The 27992-nt window shown below is 43.7% G+C and overlaps 1 protein-coding gene across 1 annotated transcript in view; it reads left to right on the top strand.

Moving 5' to 3' along the window:
- The first annotated feature begins 16169 nt into the window (after positions 1-16169).
- Positions 16170-27992, top strand: part of SLC18B1 (solute carrier family 18 member B1) — a 33321-nt gene continuing 21498 nt past the window's right edge. The window contains exons 1-2 of the mRNA XM_052645885.1: positions 16170-16212; positions 17857-17996. Coding sequence (XP_052501845.1) covers positions 16170-16212; positions 17857-17996 — 183 coding nt within the window. The remainder of the gene's footprint in view (positions 16213-17856; positions 17997-27992) is intronic.

Raw genomic sequence — 27992 nt, 5'->3', positions numbered from 1 at the left:
CTGAAGCTCCAGAACATAGGTCTAGCCTCAGCTTATGTAGCATATGATTTTAAACATATTGAAGAAAAATAATTGTAGCTGAAAAATAGCTGTAGCAAAATCCAATTATATCAAAGGATGAATCAAAGGAGAAAGCAGTTGGTGAGAGGAAACAGCATAAAAAAGAATGCAACAGATGAATGAGAGTGGAGTGGAATAGATTAATGAAGTCTCTAAGTAGCAGTTTGTAAAAATAATGTAAGTTTTCTGAAGTCTTACTAAAAATGTTTCCTCAGCCCTTGTTTTTCTTGCTACCAGATGCTACCCAGAGCTGTCTGGGTGCTGTGGCGGCTCACCACAGGCTTGGTTCAGGATTGGTAGGAACGAAACAATTAGAGGCAATACTTAATGTTCATGAATAAACTAATTATAAACCAGCAACATGGGCAATTTATAGACCAAGTAAATAGTGGCTAATGGAGCAAACCCTACATTAACATTAAATTTATTCACTTGGCCAACAAGGAGAACCTGGGTGTGCAAAATTCAGCTCCCAATACTGCTTCCTATAGACCAGCTCTGCTGTTATCTGTGTAACTTTTTTTTTGAAAAATGGGTCCTGATGCTCTAACATGTACTCGACAACTGCAGTTTTTATTGAAGAATCATTGGAATGAAGCCAGGTCTGCTGCTGTGCTTAAAATTAGAGCTATATTAAAGGGCGCGGTGGGGGGCGGGGGGGGAGGGGGTGGCGGCTGCTTCCCTGGTGACTCAGACAGTAAAGAATCTGCCTGCAATGTGATTTCTGGGTTGGGAAGATCCCCTGGAGGAGGGCATGGCAACCCACTCCAGTATTCTTGCCTGGAGAATCCACATGGACAGAGGAGCCTGGTGGGCTACAATCCATGGGGTTGCAAAGACTCTGACACGACTGAGCAACTAAGCACATATATTAAAGGGGAAAAAAAGTCTTTCTTACACAACCAGTTTTAACCCCAACAAAGAAGTTAAAAGTCAGACTGGTAATTAAGAATTCTTCGTATAGACTCCACTCTATACTATTTTCTGACTCTGTAGTCTTGGTTAAAGTACTTGTAGTCTCTGGGTCTCAAAAGTGCTTCAGCTATAAAATGAAGTAGAGAATTGATGAGATGCTCTTTAGCACATGGTTTGGACATTCTGTGTCATCATTTAAACACTAATCTTAACTTTAAGTAAATGTTGAGTAAATCTATATGGTCTGCCATAGTTATTTTGCAATATTGTATGACTTCAGCCACATGACACTTAGCTGTAGTTGCTGACAGCTTCCCTCCCATGTCTCCAGATTACAAATGGTTTCTTTATTTGTAAATGACAACTGTTCCTTTTTTATATTAGGACAAGGCAATGGCACCCCACTCCAGTCCTCTCGCCTGGAAAATCCCATGGATGGAGGAGCCTGGTGGGCTGTAGTCCATGGGGTCACGAAGAGTTGGACATGACTGAGCGAATTCACTTTCACTTTTCACTCTCATGCATTGGAGAGGGAAATGGCAACCCACTCCAGTGTTCTTGCCTTGAGAATCCCAGAGACGGGGGAGCCTGGTGGGCTGCAGTCTATGGTGTTGCACAGAGTCGGACACAACTGAAGTGACGCAGCAGCAGCAGCAGCAGCAGCGAGCATGTTTAGTATAGAAAATTTGGATAATACTGTATCAATTATAGTTCATTGCATGCAACAGAGTAACCTATGGTCTACGTAAACCTCCCCCACCCCCGCCCACTGCCAAATGAATATACTTTATAGCAACTAGTTGGCTCTGAGAATAAAAGGGTTTGCTGAACAATCAGGTTTAGGGAATGATAGAAACAGGGTGTCTCCAGAGATTTTGGTTACAGGAACTTTTACAAATTATTTTAAGTTAGTGCTTCTCAAACTATCTGGCTAACTATATGACTAAATGAAGACCTTTCACCCAATCCATCACAGTTAAATAGTTTAATAAAATACAATAAATATTCATTACTAGTGGTTTTGCAAGACTAACCCTCTTGCAGATAACAAATGTAAGTCTAAAAAGTTTAGAAACAACTACCTGCAGATCCTGGAGGATGGCCCAAAGCAGACAGAAGCGGAGAGTGGGGTTGGAGACTGATACCTGGGAAAAGGAACGGCCCTGGCTGCATTCCCACGTTTACGGTTTTCAGTATGAGGGGAGCCCCCAGTCAGCGCCACGTGGAACAGCTAATAGTCAGAGGTCCTCGATTTTACTGCCTTGAAAACCAGAGGACAGAGTTTAGAGCAAACACAGCTGCCAAAATTGGAGGGGAGGGGTAGTCCCAGGAAGGAGAGAGCCAGAAAGGTGAAGACCAGTGTTCTGTGTAGTGATTCTGTGTAGAGCTAAATCTCTGATTGGCCCCTGTACACATGCGTAGTGTTCAGTGTTGTTCAGTCACAAAGTCCTGTCCAACTCTCTGACACCCTGGACTGCAGCACAGCAAGCTCCTCTGTCCTTCACTATCTCCCGGAATTTGCTCAGATTCATGTCCATTGAGTCGGTGATGCTATCTAATCATGAAGTTTGAGCCAAGGTAGCTTAACTCTGCTGAAATTAGAAAAGAAAAAGCAATCAATATTCTTTGAAAGAACACAAGAGAATCCAGAGTTTCTACAATGTATTATTCATGATACATTATTTTTCTGCTATTAATTAAAAATACGTACAACTATTAATTAAAAATACATACAACTATTTAAAGCAAAAAATTGTAATGCTTACAAAAACTAGAACATAAATAATTGGAAGCTGACACTGGATAACTGGACCTATATGGTGGTAAGGTTCTCATGCTTTGCATGAAGTGCTACAATATTAACTCAAAATAGACCAGAAATGTTAGGAATGTGTTTTGAAAACACTAAGCAGCCACTAAAAAATAACACAAAATGACATAGCTAAAAACACAATAGATAAATGCCAATGTAATTCCAAAATTTGTTTTCAGTTAAACAAAAAGACCATAAGAAAGAAGAAACTAATTTAAAAAAAAAAAAAGATGGGAAGATATAAAACAAATAATAAAATAGTAAACTTAGGGGACTTCCCTGGTGGCTCAGTGGTAAAGAATTTGCCTGCCAGTGCAGGAGAGATATGGGTTTGATCCCTGGTCTGGGAGGATCCCACGTGCTGCAGAGCAGCTAAACCTATGTGCCACAACTATTGAGCCGGTACTCAAGCCGTAACTACTGAACCCACGCACCACAACCACTGAAGCCCCCATGCCTAGAGCCTGTGCTCTGCAAAGAAGAGTAGCCCCACTTGCCACAACCAGAGGAAAGCAGAAGCATCAATGAAGACCTAGCACAGCCAAAAATAAAAAAGTAAATAAAATTTTAAAAAATAGTAGACTTAAATCCAACCATGTCAGTACTCACCTTAAATGTAAATAAACTATTTGCTCAAATTAAAAAATAGAGATCATTAGAATGGATTTTTAAAAAATCAACTATATTCTATTAGAGATGCATTTTTAATATTCAAGACATGGATAGGTTAAGAGTAAGAGGATGGAAAAAGATATTTACCATGCAACCAATAAACACTGGATGTGATTTTAGGCATGTAGTCCCTGAGTGGTATGTACAACCCTCCTGATGTGTTACCAAATAACTTATGATAAATTCATTTTCTGCTCAAATGAACAGAAGTCAGTTATTTTACTAGAAACAGGGAACCCTGATTGATACAGATACTATAAAGAAAAATAAAGAGGGATGAAGGGACAAAAGGTTATGGGGCTATATTTTGGATAGAGGGGTAAGATTGAACTCAAAGGAGGTAACATTTAAACAAAGACCATATTATTATTCCATTTTAGTTTGTAAAGAAAAAAAAATGTTTCATATGTGTATATATGTCTAGATGAACATATAAAAATATGAATAGATAGTTGTGGTAGGCTGATAATGGATCCCAAAGATGTGTCCACATTCTAAATCCCTGCAAGTTATAAATGTTACCTTTTGAAAAAAAGGGGCCAGGTGTGATTAAGTTAAATATCTTGAGATTAAGAGGTTATTTTGGATTTTGTGTCAGTGAAATTGATCTTGAACTATTGGCCTGCAGGGCTGTGTTATTTTAAGCTGCCAAATTCAAGGTTATTTGTTACAGTGGGTGCAGAAAACTAATAACATGATAATATTTTCCATGAAAACACTAAGGATCTGGAAGGAGGATTGGAAGGAGAGTTTAGATGTGAGAGGAAGATAGGAGTATGAATATATGTACCACAAAATCTTTATGTAAATTAAAAATAGTTGGAAAACAAGAATATACATTTTATGAAAATATACAGAAACAAATTTTGTATTAAACATGCAAGAATGATTGTTGATGGGGAGAGAATGGGACTAGGGATACAGAGAAAGAGATGACAACAAATGAAAAATTCAGTTGAAGAATTGATTGGAAGATGAAGTTAAGGAAAATTGTTATAAGATAGAGCAAAAAGAGAAAGAGATGAAAAGTAGAGTAATAAGTAAGGGGACCAGTCTAGCAACCCAATAGCTGCATAAAGAACAATCTGGAAAGCAAGAACAACAACAAAAAAAAAAAAAAGAGAGAGAGAGAGAGAGAGTGAGAGAATGCAGTCATCAAATAAGTAACTCAAAAAAATTCTCTTCTATGGTTTGATGTTAGATTGGAGCAAGAATGTAGAGTGAAATAAGATTGGAGAAACTGGCAGGGGTTAGATCAAAAAGATTCTGGAGTCCGCTTTAAGAAAACTTTGCTAGAGCTAATCCTATTTAGTGTCTCTACAGGCTCTCCTTACCTACTTGCTTTCCCAGAAATATTTACATAATCTTCGAGACACACTGTAATACAAGTAAACAGTTCTTCCAGTATGTTTCTCTTACAGAACGCATTGCATTATAATAAATTGTTAATCAGTGTCTGTTTTATCTGCTAGAAGGGAGTATATATGTTACCTAAGGGCAGAGACTGGACGGGGCTCACTTATTTTTGAATTCACAATGCCTGGCACAGGATAGTAACTCAATAGTTCTAAGTTATTGTATTTTACCTTGGCCCCACATTAAGAATTTTCCATTTCTTAAACTTTAACCCTTCCCAAACAGTAAATCCTACTTTTGCATTCCAGTCCCCTATAATATAAAGGACATCTTTTTTGGGTGTTAGTTCTAAAATGTCTTGTAGGTCTTCATAGAACCGTTCAGCTTCTTCAGTGTTACTGTTTGGGGCATAGACTTGGATTACTGTGATATTGAATGGTTTGCCTTGGAAATGAACAGAGATCATTCTGTCATTTTTGAGACTCCACCCAAGTACTGTATTTCAGACTCTTTTGTTGACCATGATGGCTACTCCATTTCTTCTAAGGGATTCCTGCCCACAGTAGTAGATATAATGGTCATCTGAGTTAAATTCACCCATTCCAGTCCATTTTAGTTTGCTGATTCCTAGAATGTTGACGTTCACTCTTGCCATCTCCTGTTTGACCACTTCCAATTTGCCTTGATTCATGGACCTGACATTCCAGGTTCCTATGCAATATTTCTCTTTACAGCACTGGACCTTGTTTCTATCACCAGTCACATCCACAACTGGGTATTGTTTTTGCTTTGGCTGTATCCCTTCATTCTTTCTGGAGTCATTTCTCCACTGATTTCCGGTAGCATATTGGGCACCTACTGACCTGGGGAGTTCCTCTTTCAGTATTGTTATGCTCCGAGCCCATATCTCCGAACTGACCGAGAGAGCAAGTCCACCACAGTATTGCAAACGCAAGAAGGGAGTTTGTTTATTCCTAGCGCGCTAGGGCCCAAGTCTCATCCCACACAAGGGAATCTGACAAGAGCCGCGAACAAAGGAGTATGGCGGCTTATATACAGGCAGTTCTTTGTCTCAGTTACAGGAGTAGCTGGCGTTACATGATTGACCAGGCAGGATGAGCGCATATCCTGTCTCTTTCTGGTAAACATGACTCAGGTCCTAGAGACCGTCGTTTGGTCCCTAACATTCCCCCCTGTCCTTAGATCATATAGAGGAATCTTCCTCTTGGTCCTGAGACACAGTTTGATATTGTTGTCGAAGCACAAACAGCTGTACTGTATTTATGCGTTCCTTTACAAAGGCTACAAGTCTATTGATAATGCATGGGCCAAAGGTAAGCATTAGCAAAAGTACTAGCAGGGGTCCTAGCAAGGTGGAGATTAAGATAGTCAGCCAAGGGGATTGTTGAAACCAAGATTCAAACCATCCCTGTTGAGCCTCACGTTCTCGTTTACGTTGGGCTAGTCCTTCTCTCACTTTGGCCACAGATTCTCTAACTATTCCTGTATGATCCGCATAGAAACAGCACTCTTCTCCTAGGGCAGCACAGAGTCCCCCTTGTTGCAGAAAGAGCAGATCTAATCCCCTCCTGTTTCACAGAACTACTTCAGATAGAGAAGTTAGAGACGATTCTAAATGACTAATAGATTGCTCTATACGGGTAATGTCTTCATCTATGGCCGCTCTCAGGGAGTTAAATCCTTGGCCTTGCAGGGACAGAGCTGTTATTCCGGTTCCAGCCCCGGCCATTCCAAGACCGAACATAGTTGCTATGGTTATGGTGGTAAGAGGTTCCCTCTTAACTTTATAAGTTCTTTTTGGAGGATTTAGAGTTAATTTCTGGGCCCAATAATCATATATTGCTTTTTCTGGTCGGTACAGAATCTTTGGCATGACAGCCACCATAACACAGAATTCTTCTTTGGGGTCAAAGATTGAGCTATGCAGGCATGGAGTTAGCCCCATGTGTGAACAGACCTACCATCCCCCCATTTGAGGTATTAACCATTTAGCTACAGGCAAATCATCAGGCTCGACGACATGCACACAAAGTGGAGACTTTGCTGGTAACACCGTGCCCATGCATAAGCCCTTTCCCCATACCTCTTTTATCGTCAGACCCACCTTTCGGTGCCCCCAATGACATTGAGGAGGATCAGTGCTGTTGGCCAAGTCATAAGAGGCATTGAGGCCTACTGCTTCATAATAAGGGGGAATTAAGTTGTAACATAACCAACAAGATTTAGTTGCCTCAGGATGGGTCTGATTCAGGGTGGCATAAGCTGCCCTAATCAGCTTCCATAGGGGATCTATTTCAGCGAGCGCTTCTGCTTCGGGACTCACTGCCAAAGATGTTGGCATGGAAGTCGTTAGGCGGGGGGTTACAGCCAGCTTTTCTACTTTGTTGGGCCCGATACTGTGTACAAGAATTGGCTCTAAGACCTGGCTCACTACTATAATCCCTTTCCCATCAACCCCAAACCCTCCTGATTCCCTCGCCTGTAGCCCCAAAGATAGGCCAGAGATCCAGGTCCCCTCTTTTTTGCTTTTTTCTGGATTGAACCTTATTCTGACTTGTGCATAATTGCAACTTTCACAGCTAAAAGTTGGATCTCCGAGGACCCTAGGGAGGGGCTTGGCGAATGAAAAATTAAGTAAATCTCGATTTGCTACTTCCCAGCGCCGAGGTCCATCATTAGAAGTAACACAATCCCAAGTTTTATAATAAGAGTCTTGTGCCCCCCCCCCCCCACAGGTCTTTCAGTCATGCCTGGGTGCGCCTGGGCATGCCCAGAACCCTTGTTCTCGGAGATAACCCCTAGTCCAAGGCACATTTACCATCGGCTTAAGGTCAAAGTACAAGTCTGGCCACCATGTGTTTGGTGGATGTATTGCGGTAGTGGAGTTTAGCACCTCTCGTGTTAGTCCATTTTGCAGCTTCCAGGTGATTTTGACGGGTTGATGCAGGTTCACGCTGGCAACTCTGGAGCAGAGTAACTGGGTCATCCACAAGAGGGCCCAGCCGAGTTGTCCTGGTCCTGTTGGCGCCTTCGAAGCTTTAGCCTCAAGGGGTTGGACGGGTGCAGAGATGCTTCCCATTCTTTCTTAGCGTCTTCTTGCTCTGCTGAAGCAGCTGGGCGTACGTGGTTGCAATGCACCGAAGGCCCGATACCGTCAACCTTTAGGGCAGTTGGGGTGGTAAGAAGAACAACATAAGGACCCTTCCATTTGGGTTCTAGTGCCTTGGTTTGGTGCCTTTTGACCCACACCCAGTCTCCTGGGCCAATGTCATGTGAGGGAATAGTTCCCTTATTTTGACCCACATGTATTTCCCGGAGCAGTTTCCAGACACGAGAGTGCACCTTGCTTAAGGCCATCAAGGCCTCTTGGAGTTGCCCCAGCATGGGAGGCGGTAGTTTTTTCCCTTCAAATATTGGACATACAGGGGGAGGTCTCCCATACAGAATCTCAAATGGGGTCAGATTAAGTTGATGAGGAGTATTACGCGCACGGAAGAGGGCGAAGGGAAGGAGGGTCACCCAGTCCCCGCCAGTCTCTATAGCCAATTTAGTTAAAGTTTCTTTTAGAGTCGGATTCATTCTTTCTACTTGCCCTGAGCTCTGTGGACTGTATTCACAATGTAACTTCCATTTAGTCCCCAGGGCTAGGGCAAGGCTCTGAACTATTTGACTCACAAAGGCAGGTCCATTATCAGAGCCGATGGTCACTGGCAGGCCAAACCTGGGAACTATTTCTTCTAAAATCTTTTTTGCCACTATCATCGCGGTTTCTCCCTTTGTAGGAAAAGCTTCTACCCACCCTGAGAAGGTATCCACCAACACTAACAAGTACCGGTAACCATACTTGCCAGGCCTTACCTCGGTGAAATCTATTTCCCAGTGTTGCCCTGGTCCTTCTCCCCGATACCTCAGTCCTGCATGTTGTCCTTTTCCTGGCCTCATCTGTTGACACGCCTTACAAGCATGCACTATGTTCTTTACAGTTGTCTGGTGCCGGGGAAATCGCAGGCGCGCAGTTTGAAAGAGCATCAGAGTCTTCTTTTCTCCCAGATGAGTAGACAAGTGCAAATGCTCACATAGTTGCCGTCCCAACTGAGCAGGGAGTATCAAGTAGCCGTCTGAGTCTCTGTACCATCCATCTTTATCTTTTTGAAGGTTGGTGTGCTTTTGGATCCAAGCAAAGTCTGTGGATGAATACTCAGGGGTTGGGGGCAGAGTTCCCATACCTGGAGATGGAAGTCGGATCGCCAACACAGGGGTAATGAAATCTTTATCAGCTACTTTTCGAGCTGCCAGGTCTGCGGCACGATTCCCTTGTGCTGTGGGGCTGTCACCCTTTTGATGTCCAGGTACGTGTACTATTGACACAGCCCGAGGCATCTGTACAGCCTCTAAAAGTCTACAGATTTCAGGCAAGTTTTTAATTTCTTTTCCTTCAGCTGTCAAAAACCCCCGTTCCTGATATATCGGGCCCTGGATGTGTACTGTGCCAAAAGCATAGCGACTGTCAGTGAAAATAGTTATTCTTTTTCCTTTGGCTCTCTCTAATGCTTGAATCAGGGCAATTAACTCTGCCTTTTGTGCTGAGGTATCCGGGGGAAGGGCCTCTGCCCATATCGTCTGTCCAGAGCCATCTACTACTGCGGCTCCCGCCTGTCTCTGTCCATCTTTTACATAACTGCTGCCGTCTGTGAACCATTTTAGCTCACTGTTATCCAGTGGAGTATTGGTTAAGTCCTTTCGCATTGCTGTTACCCCGGCCAGTATCTCATCACAATCATGGAGGGGGCTATTTTCCCCCGGATTGGGCAAAAGAGTGGCCGGATTTAGAGTGCAGGGTGTTTGGAAATGAATCTGTGGGGTGTCAAGTAGCAAGGCCTGGTAGTGCATCAAGCGGGCATTAGAAATCCATTTACCTGGGGGTTGCTTTAAAACTCTCTCTATGGCATGAGGAGTGTAGACCAAGAGTCTCTGTCCATAAGTCAGTTTATCAGCATCATGGACTAAGAGCGCGGTGGCCACGATGATACGGAGGCAAGGTGGCCATCCGGCTGCCACTGGGTCCAGTCTCTTGGAAAGGTAAGCTACAGGTTGCTTCCATGGTCCCCATCTCTGTGTTAGTACCCCTTTTCCTATCCCCCGCTTTTCATCTACAAATAATTGGAAAGGCTTAGATGGATCAGGGAGGGCAAGGGCAGGAGCTTCTAGCAAGGCTCGCCTGAGCTCTTGGAAGGCCTCTTTCATTGGCTCAGTCCATTTCCAGTCCTTGTTTTCTTTGGTCCCCTCATATAGGGGCCTGGCCTTTTCTGCAAACCCCAAGATCCATAACCGGCAATATCCCACCGTTCCCAGATATTCTCTCACTTGTCTAGGGTTAGCCGGCTCAGGGATCTGGAGGATGGTTTCTTTCATAGCCTGTGTTAGCCACCTCTGGCCCTGTTTTATCTTATAACCGAGGTATGTAACCTCTTGTTTGGCAATCTGGGCCTTTTTGGCACTAGCCCGGTAACCTAAAGTCCCCAAGGTTTGGAGAAGGTCACCTGTTGCCTCTTGGCACTCTTTCTCTGTAGCCGCCGCCAGCATAAGGTCATCAACATATTGTAATAAAACAATGGTAGGGTGTTCAACCCGATACTCACGGAGGTCTTCGTCCAGGGCCTCATTAAATAACGTGGGCGAGTTTTTGAAACCCTGTGGTAAGCGAGTCCATGTCAGCTGCACAGGGGTCTGACCACCGTCTTCCTGCCATTCGAAGGCAAAGATCTCTTGGCTTGCGGGGGCAAGAGGCAAACTGAAAAAGGCATCTTTTAAATCTAAAACAGTGTACCAAATGTAGTTTGGAGGCAAGTTGCTTAGCAATGTATAAGGGTTAGCAACCATAGGATGAATATCATTCACCCGTTTGTTGACTTCTCGTAGATCTTGAACCGGTCTAAAATCAGTTCCCCCAGGCTTTTTCACAGGCAACAGGGGAGTGTTCCATGGGGACCAGCACCTTTTCAGGACTCCAGCATCTATGAGGCGTTGTATATGAGGAGTAATTCCTTGTCGAGCCTCTTGACTCATGGGATACTGTCGTACCCTCACCGGGGAAGCACTGGCTTTCAGTTCCACAATGATAGGGGGCCTCTGTTTGGCTAGTCCCATTCCTGCAGTTTCAGCCCAGGCCTGAGGGTATCTTTGAACCCATGGTTGTACTTTGGGGCTTATTGTCGCTGGGGCCTCTGGCAAGTAGAGTCTGTATTCATCTTTTAATGCCAGAGACAAGATCTGAAGAGGATGCCCAGTCCCATCTAAAACCGACACTTGTCCATGGTCGAAATGAATTTGGACATTTACTTTAGACAGTAAATCCCTTCCCAACAAGGGCGCTGGACACTCAGGTATCACCAAAAAAGAATGGGTCACCTGGTGGGCCCCCAAGTTCACATGCCGTTTTGTAGTCCATCCATATCGTTTAGTCCCGGTTGCTCCCTGCACCCAGCTACTTTTCTTAGACATGGGTCCATCTTTTTGGTTTAAGACTGAGTATTGGGCTCCCGTGTCCACCATGAAGCCAACTGGTTTCCCCTCCACATTTATAGTTACCCAGGACTCGGGGAGGGGCTTCGAGCCCTGACCCCCCTAGTCGCTATCCTCACCCGCGTAGAGGATATGACTGTCTGGAGAGGGAGTCTAGTTTTTGGGGTTCTTGGGCCCCTCTTTTAGATTTTTCTTGGGGCATTTATCTTTCCAATGTCCAAACTCTTTACAAAACGCACATTGGTTTTTCTCAAGCTTACGCCTTGTCGTTTTTTCTTCAGTTTTTGAGTCCAATCTTTTCCCTTTCTGGAACCTGTTTTTGTTTTCAACCCCAGCAAAAAATATCTGGGCCAGCTCTTTTTGATTTTTATGGTTTTCTTCAGCTCTAAATTCTCTTTCTTCTCTTCTAATGCGCTCCTCTCTCTCTTCTGGGGTCTCTCTGTGATTAAAAACTCTCTCGGCTGCCCTCACTAGATCTTGCAAGGATTGTTCATTTAACCTCTCTATCTTTTGTAATTTTTTTCTAATATCGGGGGCTGCTTGATTTACAAATGCTAACATAACTGCTGCTCGTGACTCATCTGCCTGTGGGTCCATAGGGGTATACTGTCTAAAAGCTTCCATTATCCTTTCAAGGAAGGCTGCTGGGCTCTCATTTGGTTCCTGCCTCACTGAATTTATTTTGGCCAAATTAGTTGGCTTTCTGGCGGCCACTCTAAGGCCAGCCATAAGAGTCTGACAGTATGCCCGGAGACGCTCCCTACCTTCAGCGCGTTCGAAGTCCCAGTTGGGTCGCACCAAGGGGAACCCCTCCTCAATGAGGTTAGGCTGTATTGTGGGCCTCCCATCCACCCCTGGCACATTCTTTCGAGCTTCTGACAGGATCCGCTCACGCTCTTCTGTAGTGAAAATCACCTGTAACAGTTGCTGACAATCATCCCAAGTGGGATTATGAGTAAAAAGGATAGACTTTAAAAGATCAATAAGACCCTGCAGTTTTTCAGAGAAGGAGGGAGTCTGGGTTTTCCAATTGTACAAATCACTAGTGGAAAAGGGCCAATACTGATATGTCTGCTCTCCACCCTCTCTGGCTGGTCCCGCCCAGACCAGAAACGCGTGAACAGTGGAGGAGGGGACTTCTGGGTTTTCTTCCGCTACATTGGCCATTTCTCTTGTTTTTCCCCGAGTTCCCTGGGCGGGGCCCCCTTCTCTGGGATGAGCTGAAGGCTCGGTTCTCCTCCTGGCTTCTCCCGATGAAACCTGTGAAAGCAAGGACGGATGTGGATCCGCATACGGGGGTGGGAACAATTCGGTCTCCAGATCTATCAGATTAGGATACAGAGAAGATTCCTGGAATACCGGCTTTGGTCGATTTTCGTCCTTTTTTTCTTCTTTTTCTTCGGAAGCCTTCATTACTAACACCTGTGGGCTTGGTGAGGTTGGAGTTGGGGAAGAGGGACGGGGAGGTTTAGGAGGAGCGAGAACAAAGGGTTTAAGCCATTCCAGCGGGTTCCTCACTAGATCCTGCCAGACCAGAATGTAGGGAGTCTGATCTGGGTGCCTGGCAGGACTAGGAGTAAGCACCCTCTCTTTAACTGCCTGGATAATTTGGGGATTGAAGGTTCCCTCTTGTGGCCATCCGACATCAAAGGTGGGCCACTCGACAGAACAGAAAGTCACCAGTTTGCTCTTCTTTACCAGTAACGAAAGATTCTGAGCTCTAGACTTGAAATCAGAGAAGTGGTTAATCATAAGAGATAAAGGAGTAGAAGTTGTTTGTCCCATGATCACAGAAAAGTACACTGGGAGCTAACAGAGCACACAAAGAGCAGCGTAGACACCACAAATAGACAAACAGATAACAAACACAAGGTGGCCACCGACAATGCACTCAATCTTACCTGCAGGATGTTCACAGAGCCAGCTGCCTCCCCAGCACGAAACCAGGCCCTGGCCTTACGCTGACTTAATCCAGTAACCAGAGCCAGCTGCCTCCCCAGCACGAAGCTAGGCCCTGGCCTTACACTGACTTAATCCAGTATCAGAGCCAGCTGCCTCCCCAGCACGAAACCAGGCCCCGGCCTTACGCTGACTTGCCTCTGCACTTTACAGCCAGATGCCTCCCCAGTAAGATACTAGGCCCCGGACTTAATCTGGGTTTCTGCAACGTTAGCACCGGTGCTCAGAGCTCTTATCTCCTAACGAGGTTACTCCCTTCTACCAGGAGAGTTGTCCTCCCCGGCGGGACGGAGATCCCGGACGAGCCCCCAGATGTTATGCTCCGAGCCCGTATCTCCGAACCGACCGAGAGAGCAAGTCCACCACAGTATTGCAAACGCAAGAAGGGAGTTTGTTTATTCCTAGCGTGCTAGGGCCCAAGTCTCATCCCACACAAGGGAATCTGACAAGAGCCGCGAACAAAGGAGTATGGCGGCTTATATACAGGCAGTTCTTTGCCTCAGTTACAGGAGTAGTTGGCGTTACATGATTGGCCAGGCAGGATGAGCGCATATCCTGTCTCTTTCTGGTAAACATGACTCGGGTCCTAGAGACCGTCGTTTGGTCCCTAACAAGTATCCTATCATTTTGCCCTTTCATACTGTTCATGGGGTTCTCAAGGCAAGAATACTGAAGTGGTTTGTCATTCCCTTCTCCAGTGGACCACATTCTGTCCAAAATTACTGCAGATGATGACTGCAGCCATGAAATTAAAAGACACTTACTCCTTGGAAGAAAAGTTATGACCAACCTAGACAGCATATTCAAAAGGAGAGACATTACTTTGCCAACAAAGGTCCATCTAGTCAAGGCTATGGCTTTTCCAGTGGTCATGTATGGATGTGAGAGTTCGACTGTGAAGAAAGCTGAGTGCCGAAGAATTGATGCTTTTGAACTGTGGTGTTGGAGAAGACTCTTGAGAGTCCCTTGGACTGCAAGGAGATCCAACCAGTCCATTCTGAAGGAGATCAACCCTGGGATTTCTTTGGAAGGAATGATGCTAAAGCTGAAACTCCAGTACTTTGGCCACCTCATGAGAAGAGTTGACTCATTGGAAAAGACTCTGATGCTGGGAGGGATTGGGGGCAGGAGGAGAAGGGGACAACAGAGGATGAGATGGCTGGATGGCATCACCGACTCGATGGATGTGAGTTTGAGTGAACTCCGGGAGCTGGTGATGGACAGGGAGGCCTGGCGTGCTGTGATTCATGGGGTTGCAAAGAGTCGGACACAACTGAGCAACTGAGCTGAACTGAAATAGTAAATCAGTTGAAGATAAGTGAAGCCTCTATTTTTTTGTGCCAGAAAACTGTCAGGGTGAGGATAACATAGCAGCCTTCACTTTCCAGAGCCAAGCCCTCCACATACTTTATCACCAGTGCTCACAACCACTCTCCATGACAGGCATTACAATCCCAGTCACACAGATGGAGAAACCGACCTGTGACGCAGAGTCACAGTCAGCTAGTACAGACATCCCTGGATATCTAGGGATATCTGTTCCGGGACCCCCAACACCGCAACACAGATGCTGAAGTCCTCTATGTAAAATGGCATAGTCTTTGCATATATCCTATAGCACATCCTTCTATGTGCTTTAAATCATTTCTAGGTGATTTATAATACCCAATGCAATGTAAGTGTTATAAATGAAATTTAAATAATTTACAAATAATTGCTCCTGCTTGGCAAATTCAAGCTTTGCTTTTTGGAAATTTCTAGAAAAAAATTTTAAAAATATTTTCAATTTCCTTCCTCCTTATTTGAATCCCAAGAATGCAGAAGGAGGGTATGTCCTGCTGAGAGCAAGTGCCTGAACTGAACTTCAAGCCTCTCCTTCCAGAAGTGGTTTTCCCAGCAATTCCACCATGTGTCTTCAACATTCATTATAATTCTTGCAATTTTTTTTTTAAACTCAGAGGACTTCACATCAGTTAATTCATTTCCAGGTTACTAATGTCTGGCTTCAGTGGTTACAAACACTACGCCATTCACCCATTCTAAAGAATAACTCACTCAATAAACTGTCCTGGCTACTCTCCGCTTCTGAGATGGGCTGCATTCTGCCTATGGAATATGCATCTCTCTAAATAAACTTGATTTTACTTTTAAAAAAGAGTCGTTATAAACCTAATTTTCTAATTCACATTTGCATTTTTAAGTTTCACAGTCGTATCCGACTCTGCGACCACGGACTGTAGCCCGCCAGGCTCTTCTGTGCATGGGCTTTCTCAGGCAAGAATACTGGAGTAGGTTGCCATTTCCTTCTGCAGGGGACCTTCCCCACCCAGGGATGGATCACACGTCTCCTGCATTGCAGTTGCATTCTTTATCACTGAACCGCCAGGGAAGCCAGTTTTCAATTTTATGTACTACTATCTTTTCTGTGTCTATATAAGCTTCCTTTCTTACTCTTGGTATTCCTAAATTTTACTCATTTTAAGATATGGGGTTCAGTTATATGAAATACAGACCTTTTTGTTTTCTTTCCCACACAGAAAGAAAATGGACAAGACATGAGTGTTTGTGGATAGGACAGGTCCTGGCTGTTGGATAACAGGCTGAGCCTTAAAAAAAAAAAAAAAAAAAAAAAAAGTCATTGCTCCGCCCCCGCCCCGCCCCGCCCCGCCCCGCCTCCGGGAGCTGGTCTCGGTTGTCCAGATCTGCGTGGAATTCCGAGCCGCGCGGTCCTTAGGCAATCCGGGATGTCTAGGCCGCGCTGAGCGGTGGCCGTCTGCGCTTCTGCTCGTTCGAGGTCGAGTCCCAGGGGCTTGGACCTGGGAGCCGAGGCGCCGGAGACCGCGCACCGCATATGGACTCACCGGGAGACTCCGAAGGCCCACGCCCCCCAGGAGGTGACGGAGAGCCGGGGGCCAGTTGCCCCTCTGTGGCTTGGGTTCTGTGTCTTTAACAGCGATTGAATTGCCTTTAGCTTGGTTTGTTTTAGAGAGATTGGAAAAGGCAGGGTCCTGGCAGTGGGTATTTTTTCTCCCTGGAAAGGGTTAAAGTTTGGCGTGACAGGATGTGGTCTTTGATGACTTTCTGTGGCTCTGTTTTTACGTAGTGTGTGCGTTTAAGAACGCATTCAAATAAGTATGCCCTTTCAGTTCAGTTCAGTTCAGTTCAGTTCAGTAGCTCAGTCCTGTCCGACTCTGCGACCTAGGAAAAGGCAAATGGTGACGTTTCCAGCCCCACTGTTATCCCCCTAACCCCTTTAACTCTTTCAGTTCCTTTCCTCGTCCACTACCAAAATTTTTAAAACTTCTTAAGGCTTCTGTTTCACGGATTTCTTTTTCTAGACAACAATGGCAACCTCTGAAAATACAGAAAATACAAAATATATTTCTTAAACTTCTTTTCTCTCAAAACCACTTATAATTTTAAAATTGCAAATAGATTTACTGGGTGTTTGGAACTGAGTAATTGACCTGATGTCTTTAAATGAAATAGTAATTTAGCCCTGGGAATAAATATTAAATTAATTGATGCAGAAGACCAGGAATTACTGTAAAACACTACTGATTTATAGATTTATGACACTTGTTTTTCCAGGAGCTGCCACTAAGTATTACTTCTCTAGCTGAATGATTTAGTTTGTTTTTTCCTACTTACACTTCCCTTGACTTCAATAGTCTTTCTGCTGTTCAGTCAGTAAGTCATGTCTGACTGTTTCAGATTCCATGGACTATAGCCGGCCAGGCTCCTCTGTCCATGGGATTCTCCAGGCAGGAATACTGGAGTGGTTGCCATTTCCTTCTCCAGGTGATCTTCCTGAGCCAGGGATCGAACCACATCTCCTGCTTGGCAGGCAGCTTCTTTGCCACTGAGCCACCTTAATAAACCACTAACAGGAAGTGGTTAAAACATGATTGAGTCCGTGTAGCACACGAAGCTAGTAACCTGTGAAAGTGGACTTCCCTAGCGGCTCTGACAGTAAAGGACCCACCTGCAATGAAGTAGACCCGGGTTTGATCCCTGGGTCGGGAAGATCCCCTTGGAGATGAGAATGGCTATCCTCTCCAGGATTCTTGCCTGGAGAATTCCGTGGACAGAGGAACCTGGCGGGCTACAATCCAAGGGGTTCCAAAGAATTGGACACAACTGGGTGAGTAACACTTTCACTTTTCAACCTGAGAAACTACATTACTTCAGAGGACAGTACCATTTGGAGAGCATCCTGTGGCCTCATCATTCTTGAAAGAATCTATTAAAGGTGAAACAAATAAGCTTTAAGGTGAAGGCAAAACAAAGCAGATGGTTTGATAAATTCTGCACTGAAATTCTAATAGGGAACAGTAATGTAAATGAAAGTGGTATGTTTTGAAAATTGCAGTGATAGACAAGGATTGTGTTACATTAGACCAAATATGATATATTCAAAATAGCCTTTAGCTCAGCAGATATTACCTTCAGAGTACATTGTCTGTACACAGAAATTTCTGTACTTTGGTCAATAGCCCCAGTTACATGTCTTTAACTGCAGACTATTTGCTTTCAAGGTGATGGCCCTCCAGGGGGTGCAATGGAGACATCCAGGCGGCTTTCAAGAGAACAGATTTTTGTACTGATATCAGCAGCTTCCATTAACTTAGGTTCCATGATGTGCTATTCTATCCTTGGACCCTTTTTCCCCAAGGAGGTAAGACATTTTGATATTCATATGAACTATTGATGTTTTTAAAAAGCCATTGACAAATTTCACTTGACAGTATGGAGAATGTGAAAACCTGCATATAGCAAAGATAATGTATAGAACTTAAGCCAACAGAAGAATTCTTAGAGTATTTGCTACCAGAAGGAAAAAAAATTAGTCATAACATCATCTTGAGAAGTAATTCACCTAAATATAATTGACCTTCTGGAGATTGCTTTGCTTACCATGAAGTCTGATTCATCTGTTTGGCTTCTGCAACCGATAAAAAAAAAAAAGGAAGTGCACTGAATAACTGAGATTTCAATGTTATTGCGAAAGATCTATATTAAGACAGTTAAAGTTCCCTGGATTTTGGGTTTATGAATATTTTGGAATTAGGAAGACATGGTCCACTCCCTTTTCTGAGTTGAATTACGTATGAAATTTTGTATGGAATCTAGTTGCAATATTTGTGCCAAGGAGGAATTCTGATTAATATTGATTCAGTTCAGTTCAGTTGCTCAGTCATGTCCGACTCTTTGCAACCCCATGAATCGCAGCATGCCAGGCCTCCCTGTCCATCACCATCTCCCAGAGTTCACTCAGACTCACGTCCATCTAGTCCGTGATGCCATCCAGCCACCTCATCCTCGGTTGTCCCCTTCTCCTCCTGCCCCCAATCCCTCCCAGCATCAGAGTCTTTTCCAATGAGTCTACTCTTCTCATGAGGTGGCCAAAGTATTGGAGCTTCAGCTTTAGCATCATTCCTTCCAAAGAAATCCCAGGACTGATCTCCTTCAGAATGGACTGGTTGGATCTCCTTGCAGTCCAAGGGACTCTCAAGAGTCTTCTCCAACACCACAGTTCAAATGCATCAATTCTTTGGTGCTCAGCCTTCTTCACAGTCCAACTCTCACATCCATACATGACCACAGGAAAAACCATAGCCTTGACTAGATGGACCTTAGTCGGCAAAGTAATGTCTCTGCTGTTGAATATACTATCTAGGTTGGTCATAACTTTTCTTCCAAAGAGTAAGTGTCTTTTAATTTCATGGCTGCAGTCACCATCTGCAGTGATTTTGGAGCCCAGAAAAATAAAGTCTGACACTGTTTTTACTGTTCCCCATCTATTTCCCATGAAGTGATGGGACCGGATGCCATGATCTTCGTTTTCTGAATGTTGAGCTTTAAGCCAACTGTTTCGCTCTCCTCTTTCACTTTCATCAAGAGGCTTTTTAGCTCCTCTTCACTTTCTGCCATAAGGGTAGTGTGATCTGCATATCTGAGGTTATTGATATTTCTCCCGGCAATCTTGATTCCAGCTTGTGTTTCTTCCAGTCCAATGTTTCTCATGATGTACTCTGCATAGAAGTTAAATAAGCAGGGTGACAATATACAGCCTTGACGTACTCCTTTTCCTATTTGGAATCAGTCTGTTGTTCCATGTCCAGTTCTAACTGTTACTTCCTGACCTGCATACAGGTTTCTCAAGAGGCAGGTCAGGTGGTCTAGTATTCCCATCGCTTTCAGAATTTTCCACAGTTTATTGTGATCCACACAGTCAAACACTTTGGCATAGTCAATAAAGCAGAAATAGATGTTTTTCTGGAACTCTCTTGCTTTCTCGATGATCCAGCAGATATTGGCAATTTGATCTCTGGTTCCTCTGCCTTTTCTAAAACCAGCTTGAACATCAGGGAGTTCACGGTTCACATATTGCTGAAGCCTGGCTTGGAGAATTTTGAGCATTACTTTACTAGCATGTGAGATGAGTGCAATTGTGCGGTAGTTTGAGCATTCTTTGGCATTGCCTTTCTTTGGGATTGGAATGAAAACTGACCTTTTCCAGTCCTGTGGCCACTGCTGAGTTTTCTAAATTTGCTGGCATATTGAGTGCAGCACTTTCACAGCATCATCTTTCAAGATTTGAAAAAGCTCAACTGGAATTCCATCACCTCCACTAGCTTTGTTTGTAGTGATGCTTTCTAAGGCCCACTTGACTTCACATTCCAGGATGTCTGGCTCTAGATTAGTGACCACATCATCATGATTATCTGGGTCGTGAAGATCTTTTTTGTACAGTTCTTCCATGTATTCTTGCCACCTCTTCTTAATATCTTCTGCTTCTGTTAGGTCCATAGGTCCTTCTAATTATAGCATTTTATGTGATGTTTGGGTCTATGGATAATGGCACAGACACAAAGAAATAACCCCTAGAGAATCCACCTGGAATCTGGAGGTTGGTGAGGCATAGTATGGAGGAAATGATACTGTCTTGGCTGGGTGTACACAATATGCCTGTGTGTTCTGCTTCATGCCCTCTTTGAAAGCCTCAGCTCATGATGCAGGGGTCCTTCCCAGTTCTCTGACTTCTTTGATAACATGTGGTCCTCCCTTCTGTGTGCTACAAAAGACGATAAACATGGCTTCTCTGCTAAAAGAACAGTAGTACAACCCTGTGCCCATTAAGTTCTTTTTAGTTTTCAGTGTACTTCCCAACATGTTTATCCCATTTGGTTTTTGGAGCAGCTCTGTAAGATAGGCAGAATAGTCAGAATCCCATCCTATTGCAAATGAAGAAACAGACCCCAAAGTTAAGTGACTGGCCCAGTTCAGTTCTGTTTACTAAATGGGAGTGGGATGTTTAACCATTTCCCACCCTAGGGTGTGCTAGGTATTGGATGTATTAGGGCTGGAAAAAAATTAGGAAAATGTCCCTCTCTCATCGGTCCATTGGGAGGGAAAAAGTATGAAAAGAAAGTTGCAGGGTATTTGAATCTCCTTGAAGAGGATGTCCAAGGTTTAAGGAGACTCTAGGGAAGGGACTGGGTAATTTTGCGATGAGTGAGGCTGGCAGATGTGGGAGGGAAGGAGAGAAGGAGTAATACTGAAAGGGACTTGGCAGGGTAAGCCCAAGGTGAGTCTTAAGAAATGTTAGTTCCAAGGTAAACAAGAGAGGCAAGTGTCCTCTAGGTTAGAAACTCACAGGAGACAGTCACGAAATTAGCAAGGTAAATAGCATGTTCTTAGGGAACCATGGACAATGGTGGGGCTTGTGTCTGGGTGCAGTAAGGTCCATGGGAACTGAGGATCTGAAAAGGCAGGTTGGTGCTCAAATGCAAGCAAGGGTCCTCCTATGCAGATCAAATATGTCAGTGAGAAATCATCAGAGATATTTGGGCAAGACAGATTAGACTGGACAGATATGGATTTGGGGGAAAGAAAATGAGGAATGGAAGCTGTGGAATTAAGACAGAGAAGAACAGGAGTAGTGGCCAGCTAGATAGAAGGACATGTCCAATTCAGCTGGAACTCAGTGAGAGTAACCAGTTAAGATTTTTGTTAGTGAAATACAGTGGAGAAGGCAATGGCAACCCACTCCAGTACTCTTGTCTGGAAAATCCCATGGACAGAGGAGTCTGGTAGGCTGCAGTCCATGGGGTTGCTAGGAGTCAGACACAACTGAGCGACTTCACTTTCAATTTTCACTTTCATGCATTGGAGAAGGAATTGCAACCCACTCCAGTGTTCTTGCCTGGAGAATCCCAGGGACGGGGGAGCCTGGTGGACTGCCGTCTATGGGGTCACACAGAGTCAGACCGGACATGACTGAGGCAACTTAGCAGCAGTGAAATACAGACAGGAAAAGTAGGCTGTGGGTGTGTGCTTTCTTTATTTTTTCTTAAGCGTTTGATTTAGTTTTTTGCTTGCAAGAGGCAGGAGAGAGAGCATTCTAACTTTAAAAGGCATAGACATGAAGAGTGAGCTCTTCTTTTTCATTTTTAATAAAAGCATTAGAGTTGACAAACACACTGGCAAAACTTGCTCTTCCCCCTATTTATTCTGTTATTCATTACTGTTTTGTTTGTGTTTAGTTGCTAAGTTGTGCCTGACTCAGTGCAATCCCATGGATTGTAGCCTGCCAGGCTCCTCTGTCCATGGGATTTCCCAAGCAAGAATACTGGAGTGGGTTGCCATTTCCTCCTCCAGGGAATCCTCCTGACCCGGGGATTGAACCCTCATCTCCTGCACTGGCAGACCGTTTCTTTACCACTGAGCCACTGGGGAAGCCCCATCATGCTTCTTGTTAACGAGCTAATTAGGTCAAGGAAAAACAAGGTTCTTCTTCTTAACTTATGGTATAGAATTAATGTTTCTACTTATCCTTTTTCTGGCCCCCTCCTCCTTTGGCAGAGGATAATGAATAAACTATTGTTTTTGACAACCGTTCTTGCCATCCTAACATGCAGCAGGATCCGCATGTCAAAAGCAGTATTCAGTTGCTGCTGCGGTGTGTGATTCTAGAACGTGCTAAGTCCCCATCCCGCTTTCACAGAGAATGTGGGAACCTGTGCAAGATGGAAACTGGTAGGCCTGCTATGACCATAACACAAGTAACTTTTGCAAGTCTGTGTCCTCATCTGTAAAAGGGGGCCAGCTAAAAGTACATCCCTTGCTTGTTTGAAACCATATAGATCAGCATGGCTCATAGTGAGGGGCCAATAAATGTTAGTTGCTGTAACTACTATATATTTTCAGCCAGACTTGAGAACTAAATAACTTTCAGATCTATTAAGCAAATGACATGGATATAATTTGACCTATGAATGTTCTTTCTACATCTTTTTTTTCGGCCACATCTCGGCCACTGGGATCTTAGTTTCCCAACCAGGGATCGAACCTGTGCCTCTTGCATTGGGAACATGGAGTCTTAACCACTGGACCACCGGGGAAGTTCTTGTTTCCACATCTTAATTGACCCCTTTAATAACACCTTCCCTTTGAGTTACCTATTCTATGTGATTAGGGCGGCTATAACAAAGTACCACAGACTGGGGACAACAGAAATGTATTGTCTCATGGCTCTGAAGTCCAAAATCATTGTCATTGGTAGGGTCAATTCCTTCTGAGGTCTATGAGGAGAGGATCTGTCCCAGGCTTCTCTCTTTGGCTTGTAGGTAGGCATCTTCTCCGTGTGTCTTCTCACATTATCTTCCCTCTACACGTGTCTCTCTGAAGACACTTCCCCTTTTCACAAAGATACAAGTAATACTGGGTTAGACTCCATCCTTCGTGACCTCTTTCAACTGGTTACTCCCGCAAAGACATTCTCTCCAAATAAGGTCACCTTCTAAGTTGCTATGAGAAACCTAGACAGTGTATTTAAAGCAGAGATACCACTTTGCCAACAAAGGTCCATATAGTCAAAGCTATGGCTTTTCCAGTAGTCATGTGCAGATGTGAAATTTAGACCATAAAGAAGGCTGAGTGCCAAAGAATTGACGCTTTTGAACTGTGGTGCTGGAGAAGACTCTTGAGAATCCCTTGGACAGCGAGGAGATCAAACCAGTCAATCCTAAAGGAGATCAATCCTGAATATTCATTGGAAGAACTGATGCTGAAGCTGAAGCTCCAATACTTTGGCCACCTGATGCAAAGAACTGACTCATCGGAAAAGACCCTGATGCTGGGAAAGATTGAAGTCAGGAAGAGAAGAGGGTGACAGAGGATGAGATGGTTGGATGGCATCACTGTCTCAATGGACATGAGTTTGAGCAAACTCCAAAAAATAGTGAAGGACAGGGAAGCCTGGCATGTTGCAGTCCATGAGGTCACAAAAAGTCAGACATGACTTAGTGACTCAACAACAACAACAGCTGAAGTACTGAGAGTTAGGACATCAGCATAAGAAGTTTGAGGGACACAGTGAGCCCCCTGGCACCCCGTGACGCTTGATGTGGTAGAAACATGGAATCCATGTTCCTGTCTACATACAGCATAACCTTTGGCTAGGATGCCAATAAAGACATTTTTCATGGTGAGAGCTCTCTTTTCTCTATACCGTTATCTCGTATGATGATTAGTGATGGAAATGGTTAATCCTGAGTCTCATCAAATTATGGGCCGAAATCCCACCCAAGCAGTTTCTAGAATGCTTTAGGTTCAACTTCTCCACTCTCTCCCACAACCAGGCACTTAGGGACTGCACTTCAAGGGTAGGACGTGCTTCCCAGGGTGAGAGGGGCTTTCCTTCCTGTAGTTTAGCAAGGAAAAGTAGAGTTCACCTGGACTTCCCTGGTGGTCTATGAGTTAAGACTGTGCTTCCACTGCAGGGGGTACAGGTTCAATCCCTGGTCTGGAAGTTTCACAAGCCATGTGATAGGGCCAAAATTAGAAAAAGATAGAGTTCACCCATTTGGATTCCTGTGGTATGATGCTTTGTGAAATGTAGGATTTATTTAGAAACACAATGTAAGAATATATTTTTTTAAAGACAAAGATTGAATGATTATCATAACTTCCTATAGGAAGTGATAAACTTATTTTTTATCTTAAAATTGTAGTTAGAGTGAAAAGATAAATAAATAGAATTAAGACTGTTGTGGATGACAGATTTTAAAGGGAGTATGTGTGTACACACACATTTCTGTATTCAGAGTAGAGTGATTTGTGGAAGAGCTGAAGCTCTGGGAAAGGATGAATCTAAGTCACATCTTCTAACTATATTCACTGCTGGCTCCTGTGTGATGCATAGAAGGTGCTGGATAAATGACCACTGACTGCCCGAGAGGACAGATGTGTGTTTCAGACTTAGTGCTTCATGGTTTGCCAAGTTGCCAGTCTTATCTTAAAAAATTAAACTCATATTTTAACCCCTTAAATGGTTATACCTAGAACCTGATCTAAGGATCCACCATAATTCCAAGGTTTTAGAAAGGTTTTCAAACCTCTGTCTATTCAGTTGTACAACACAACTAATAGTAGCATTTGAAGTTCAAAAGAAGTAGTTTTAGAATAAACACTATATCATCCATAGCAATTGGAGAATGTAATGGCAACCCACTCCAGTATTCTTGCCTAGAGAATCCCATAGATAGAGGAGCCTGGCAGGCTACAGTCCATGGGGTCATAAGAGTCAGACACGACTTAGTGATTAAAGCACCAGCACCAGCACCACCTGTAGCAAATTTAGGAGCCACCATAGAGTAGTCCATAAACAATCATAGGAACCATTGATGGGCGATAAATTACTCCAGATGTTTCAGCAGCATGTTGGGAGGAGAGGGAGCTTCTTTCATCTGTGTCATTGACGTCAGGAAAGGAAACTGTATCTTCTGCGAACTGTTAGGTAGTTGGTATCAGAAATAGAGAACTGAATGGTCTGAACGGTCCTTGGGATGACTCATGTACTAGCTTAAGGAATTTTCTGTTAGATTTTTTTAACCAGCAAAGTAAAGTGGTTGTTTGGGATTTTTTTGGGTTTTTCAGTGGCTTTTGATCCTGTAACTAAATGTGATATTGAGTTGGAAAACCTTCCTCCCTTGTGTTTCACCTTTATGCTCACACTGCTACCACACTCACAACACATTTGACACCAGATGTGTAGGTCCTTTCCCCACACCAAGCAATTCTCTGTGACACCAGTTGGATGTCCTACCATTCAATTCAGTTCTGACACTGGTCTGTATTAGCCCAGACCCCACAAGCTAAGAGCTCAGTCCCATAAGACTGCCCTCCGCTTCAGATGCCAATTGCAAGTAGCAGGTCTCCATGTTACCCCCAACTTCTGTCCAACTTGGCTACAAGTTACAGGTTCCCATGTGTTGTGTGTGTATGTGTGTGTGTGTGTGTGTGAAGCTTCTTCAGGCATGTCCAACTCTTTGTGACCCTATAAACTGTAGCCTGCCAGGCTCCTCTGTCTGTGGGATTCTCCAGGCAAGAATACTGGAGTGGGTTGCCATGCGCTGCTCCAGGGGATCTTCCCTACCCAGGGATTGAACCTGTGCCTCTCGTCTCCTGCATTAGCAGGCGGGTTCTTTACCATTAGCACCACTTGGGAAGCCCTCCCATGTGTTAGGGAAATTAAAATGGAGGAAACCTTGTTCAGGCTTCAGAAGCAGGAGAGTGGGCCTCTGACTTACTTCTGACCTGCCTGGACACCACGGATCCTGCCTGCAAGCACAGCTAGTGCTTAGATAAGAAAAGGAGTGGGTCTTGGAATTCTTGAGCCTCTGAAGATCTGGCCAATCCCTGGGGTCTAACAAAACCCTATGATTCACAAAGCGAAACAAACTGGCATTGTAGACGTTAAAAAAGAACCCCAAAACCAGAGCTGCAGCTTTGCATGCAAACTGATGATGATATCAGTTTGAGGCCTGGGATTATAAGTGGGATCCCCCTAACCACAATTTGAAGTCTCACCCATGGGGTGGACACACCACTCAGGACCCTTTCCCATTGTGACTCCAGATTGCTATTAACAAGAGACTTGGCAGATCTGTTCAAGTCTGGAGGTAGGTTGTTGGTGTATTGTCTATTAGTTTTGTCTCTCGTTTCTATTTCTTTTTTTTTTTTTAATGACTGCATGTTGAAATTAAGTCAAATCTATAAAAATAGAAATTATTTATTTGTGTGTAATGAATGGTTTCTTCTGTTAACAAATCCTTTGAACTTATAGGTAAAACTTTAGGCAAGACACAGTGACCCTCCCACTTCTCCAGCTAGGATTCAGTTACTTGCTGGAATGGCTTCCACAACTCAGGGAAACACTTGCTTAACACCATTATAAAAGGATGTGATAAAGTATATAGCTGGGCATGTAGATGGAAGAGATACAGAACGGGAGGTATGTGGCAGCCCCCACGTCCCGTGCAGGTGAGCCGCATTCCCAGATCCTCCATGTGTTTACCGAGCCCAGAGGTCCCCAAATCCCACACCTTAGGGATTTTTATGCGGACTTAATCACATAGGCAACTTAATCAGTTTCCAGCCCTTCTCTGGAGAATGGGGTGTGGAACCAAAAGCTCTAAGCTTCTAATCATGGCTTGGTCTTTCTGGTGACTAATCCCCAAGCAGGAATCACCAAGAGTTACCCAGGAGATGCCAAGGAACTAGGCACTTGGTGTCAGGAACCAGGGTCAAAGACCAAATATTAGAACATTATTACTCCTAGGGCTCTTATCACTAAGGAAGTTACAAGGATAGTCAGAGTTTTGTGCCAAGAACTGGGGGCAGAGACCAATAAGTATATTTTCTATGAAATCAAAGATACCAAAAAGAAAGCATTTCAAGATCAACTGTTGGCTTAGTTCTACAGGAGATGCAGAGCTTACATTTCCTCAACCAAGGCTTTTTGTTTTGCTTATACTCTAATTCTGATTTTGGCCTGCTAAAGCTAACAATTCTTATTTTGGTTGAGGGTAGACTTCATTGAGGTATCATTGTTATACAAAAATTTACACTTATTTAATATGTGTATATTGATGAGTTTGGAAATATGCTCACCATCTATGATGTCATCACTGCAATCAAAATACTAAACTTATTCAGCACCTCCAAAAAATCCCTTAGGTTTTCTTGTGGACTTTTTTTTTCTTCTTCTTTTTGTGGTGAGAACATAACATGAGTTTAACAGAAAATTTATATCTAAAGAGGTATAATTCCCCACTGCCCCCTTCCCAAAGTCCCTGACAACCACCATTCTAAGCTCTGCTTTTATGAATTTGGCTATTGTAGATACTTGATGCAAGCGGAATCATGCAGTGTTTGTTCTTCTATGAAGGCTTACTTCGTTTAGTGTCATTTCTTCAAGATTCATCCATATTGTTGAAGATGCCAAGATTTCCTTATTTTTGAGATGAATAATATTCTGTGTTATGTATATACCACATTTTCTTTGTCCATTCATCTGTCGATGGACATTTGGGTTATTTCTATATTATCTTAGCTATTTCTTAGTTGTTTCTGTATTTATCTTAGCTAGTGCCACAGTGAGCATGGGATTGCAAATATCTCTGAGATGCTGCTCTCAATTCTTTTGGGTATATACACAGAAGAGGGATTGTTGGATTATATGGTAGTTCTGTTTTTAATGTTTTGGGGATCCTGCAGATTGTTTTCCATAGAGGCTGCACCATTCTGCATTCCTGCCAACAGTGTATAAGGGTTCTGATTTCTTCACCTCCTCACCAACACTTGTTATCTTCTGTGCTTTCAGTTA

Source organism: Budorcas taxicolor, chromosome 9 (assembly GCF_023091745.1).
Source record: "Budorcas taxicolor isolate Tak-1 chromosome 9, Takin1.1, whole genome shotgun sequence".
In the NCBI taxonomy this organism is placed as follows: domain Eukaryota; kingdom Metazoa; phylum Chordata; class Mammalia; order Artiodactyla; family Bovidae; genus Budorcas; species Budorcas taxicolor.
The sequence above is the reverse complement of the archived record's forward strand: the minus strand, read 5'-3'. Positions and strand labels throughout refer to the sequence as shown.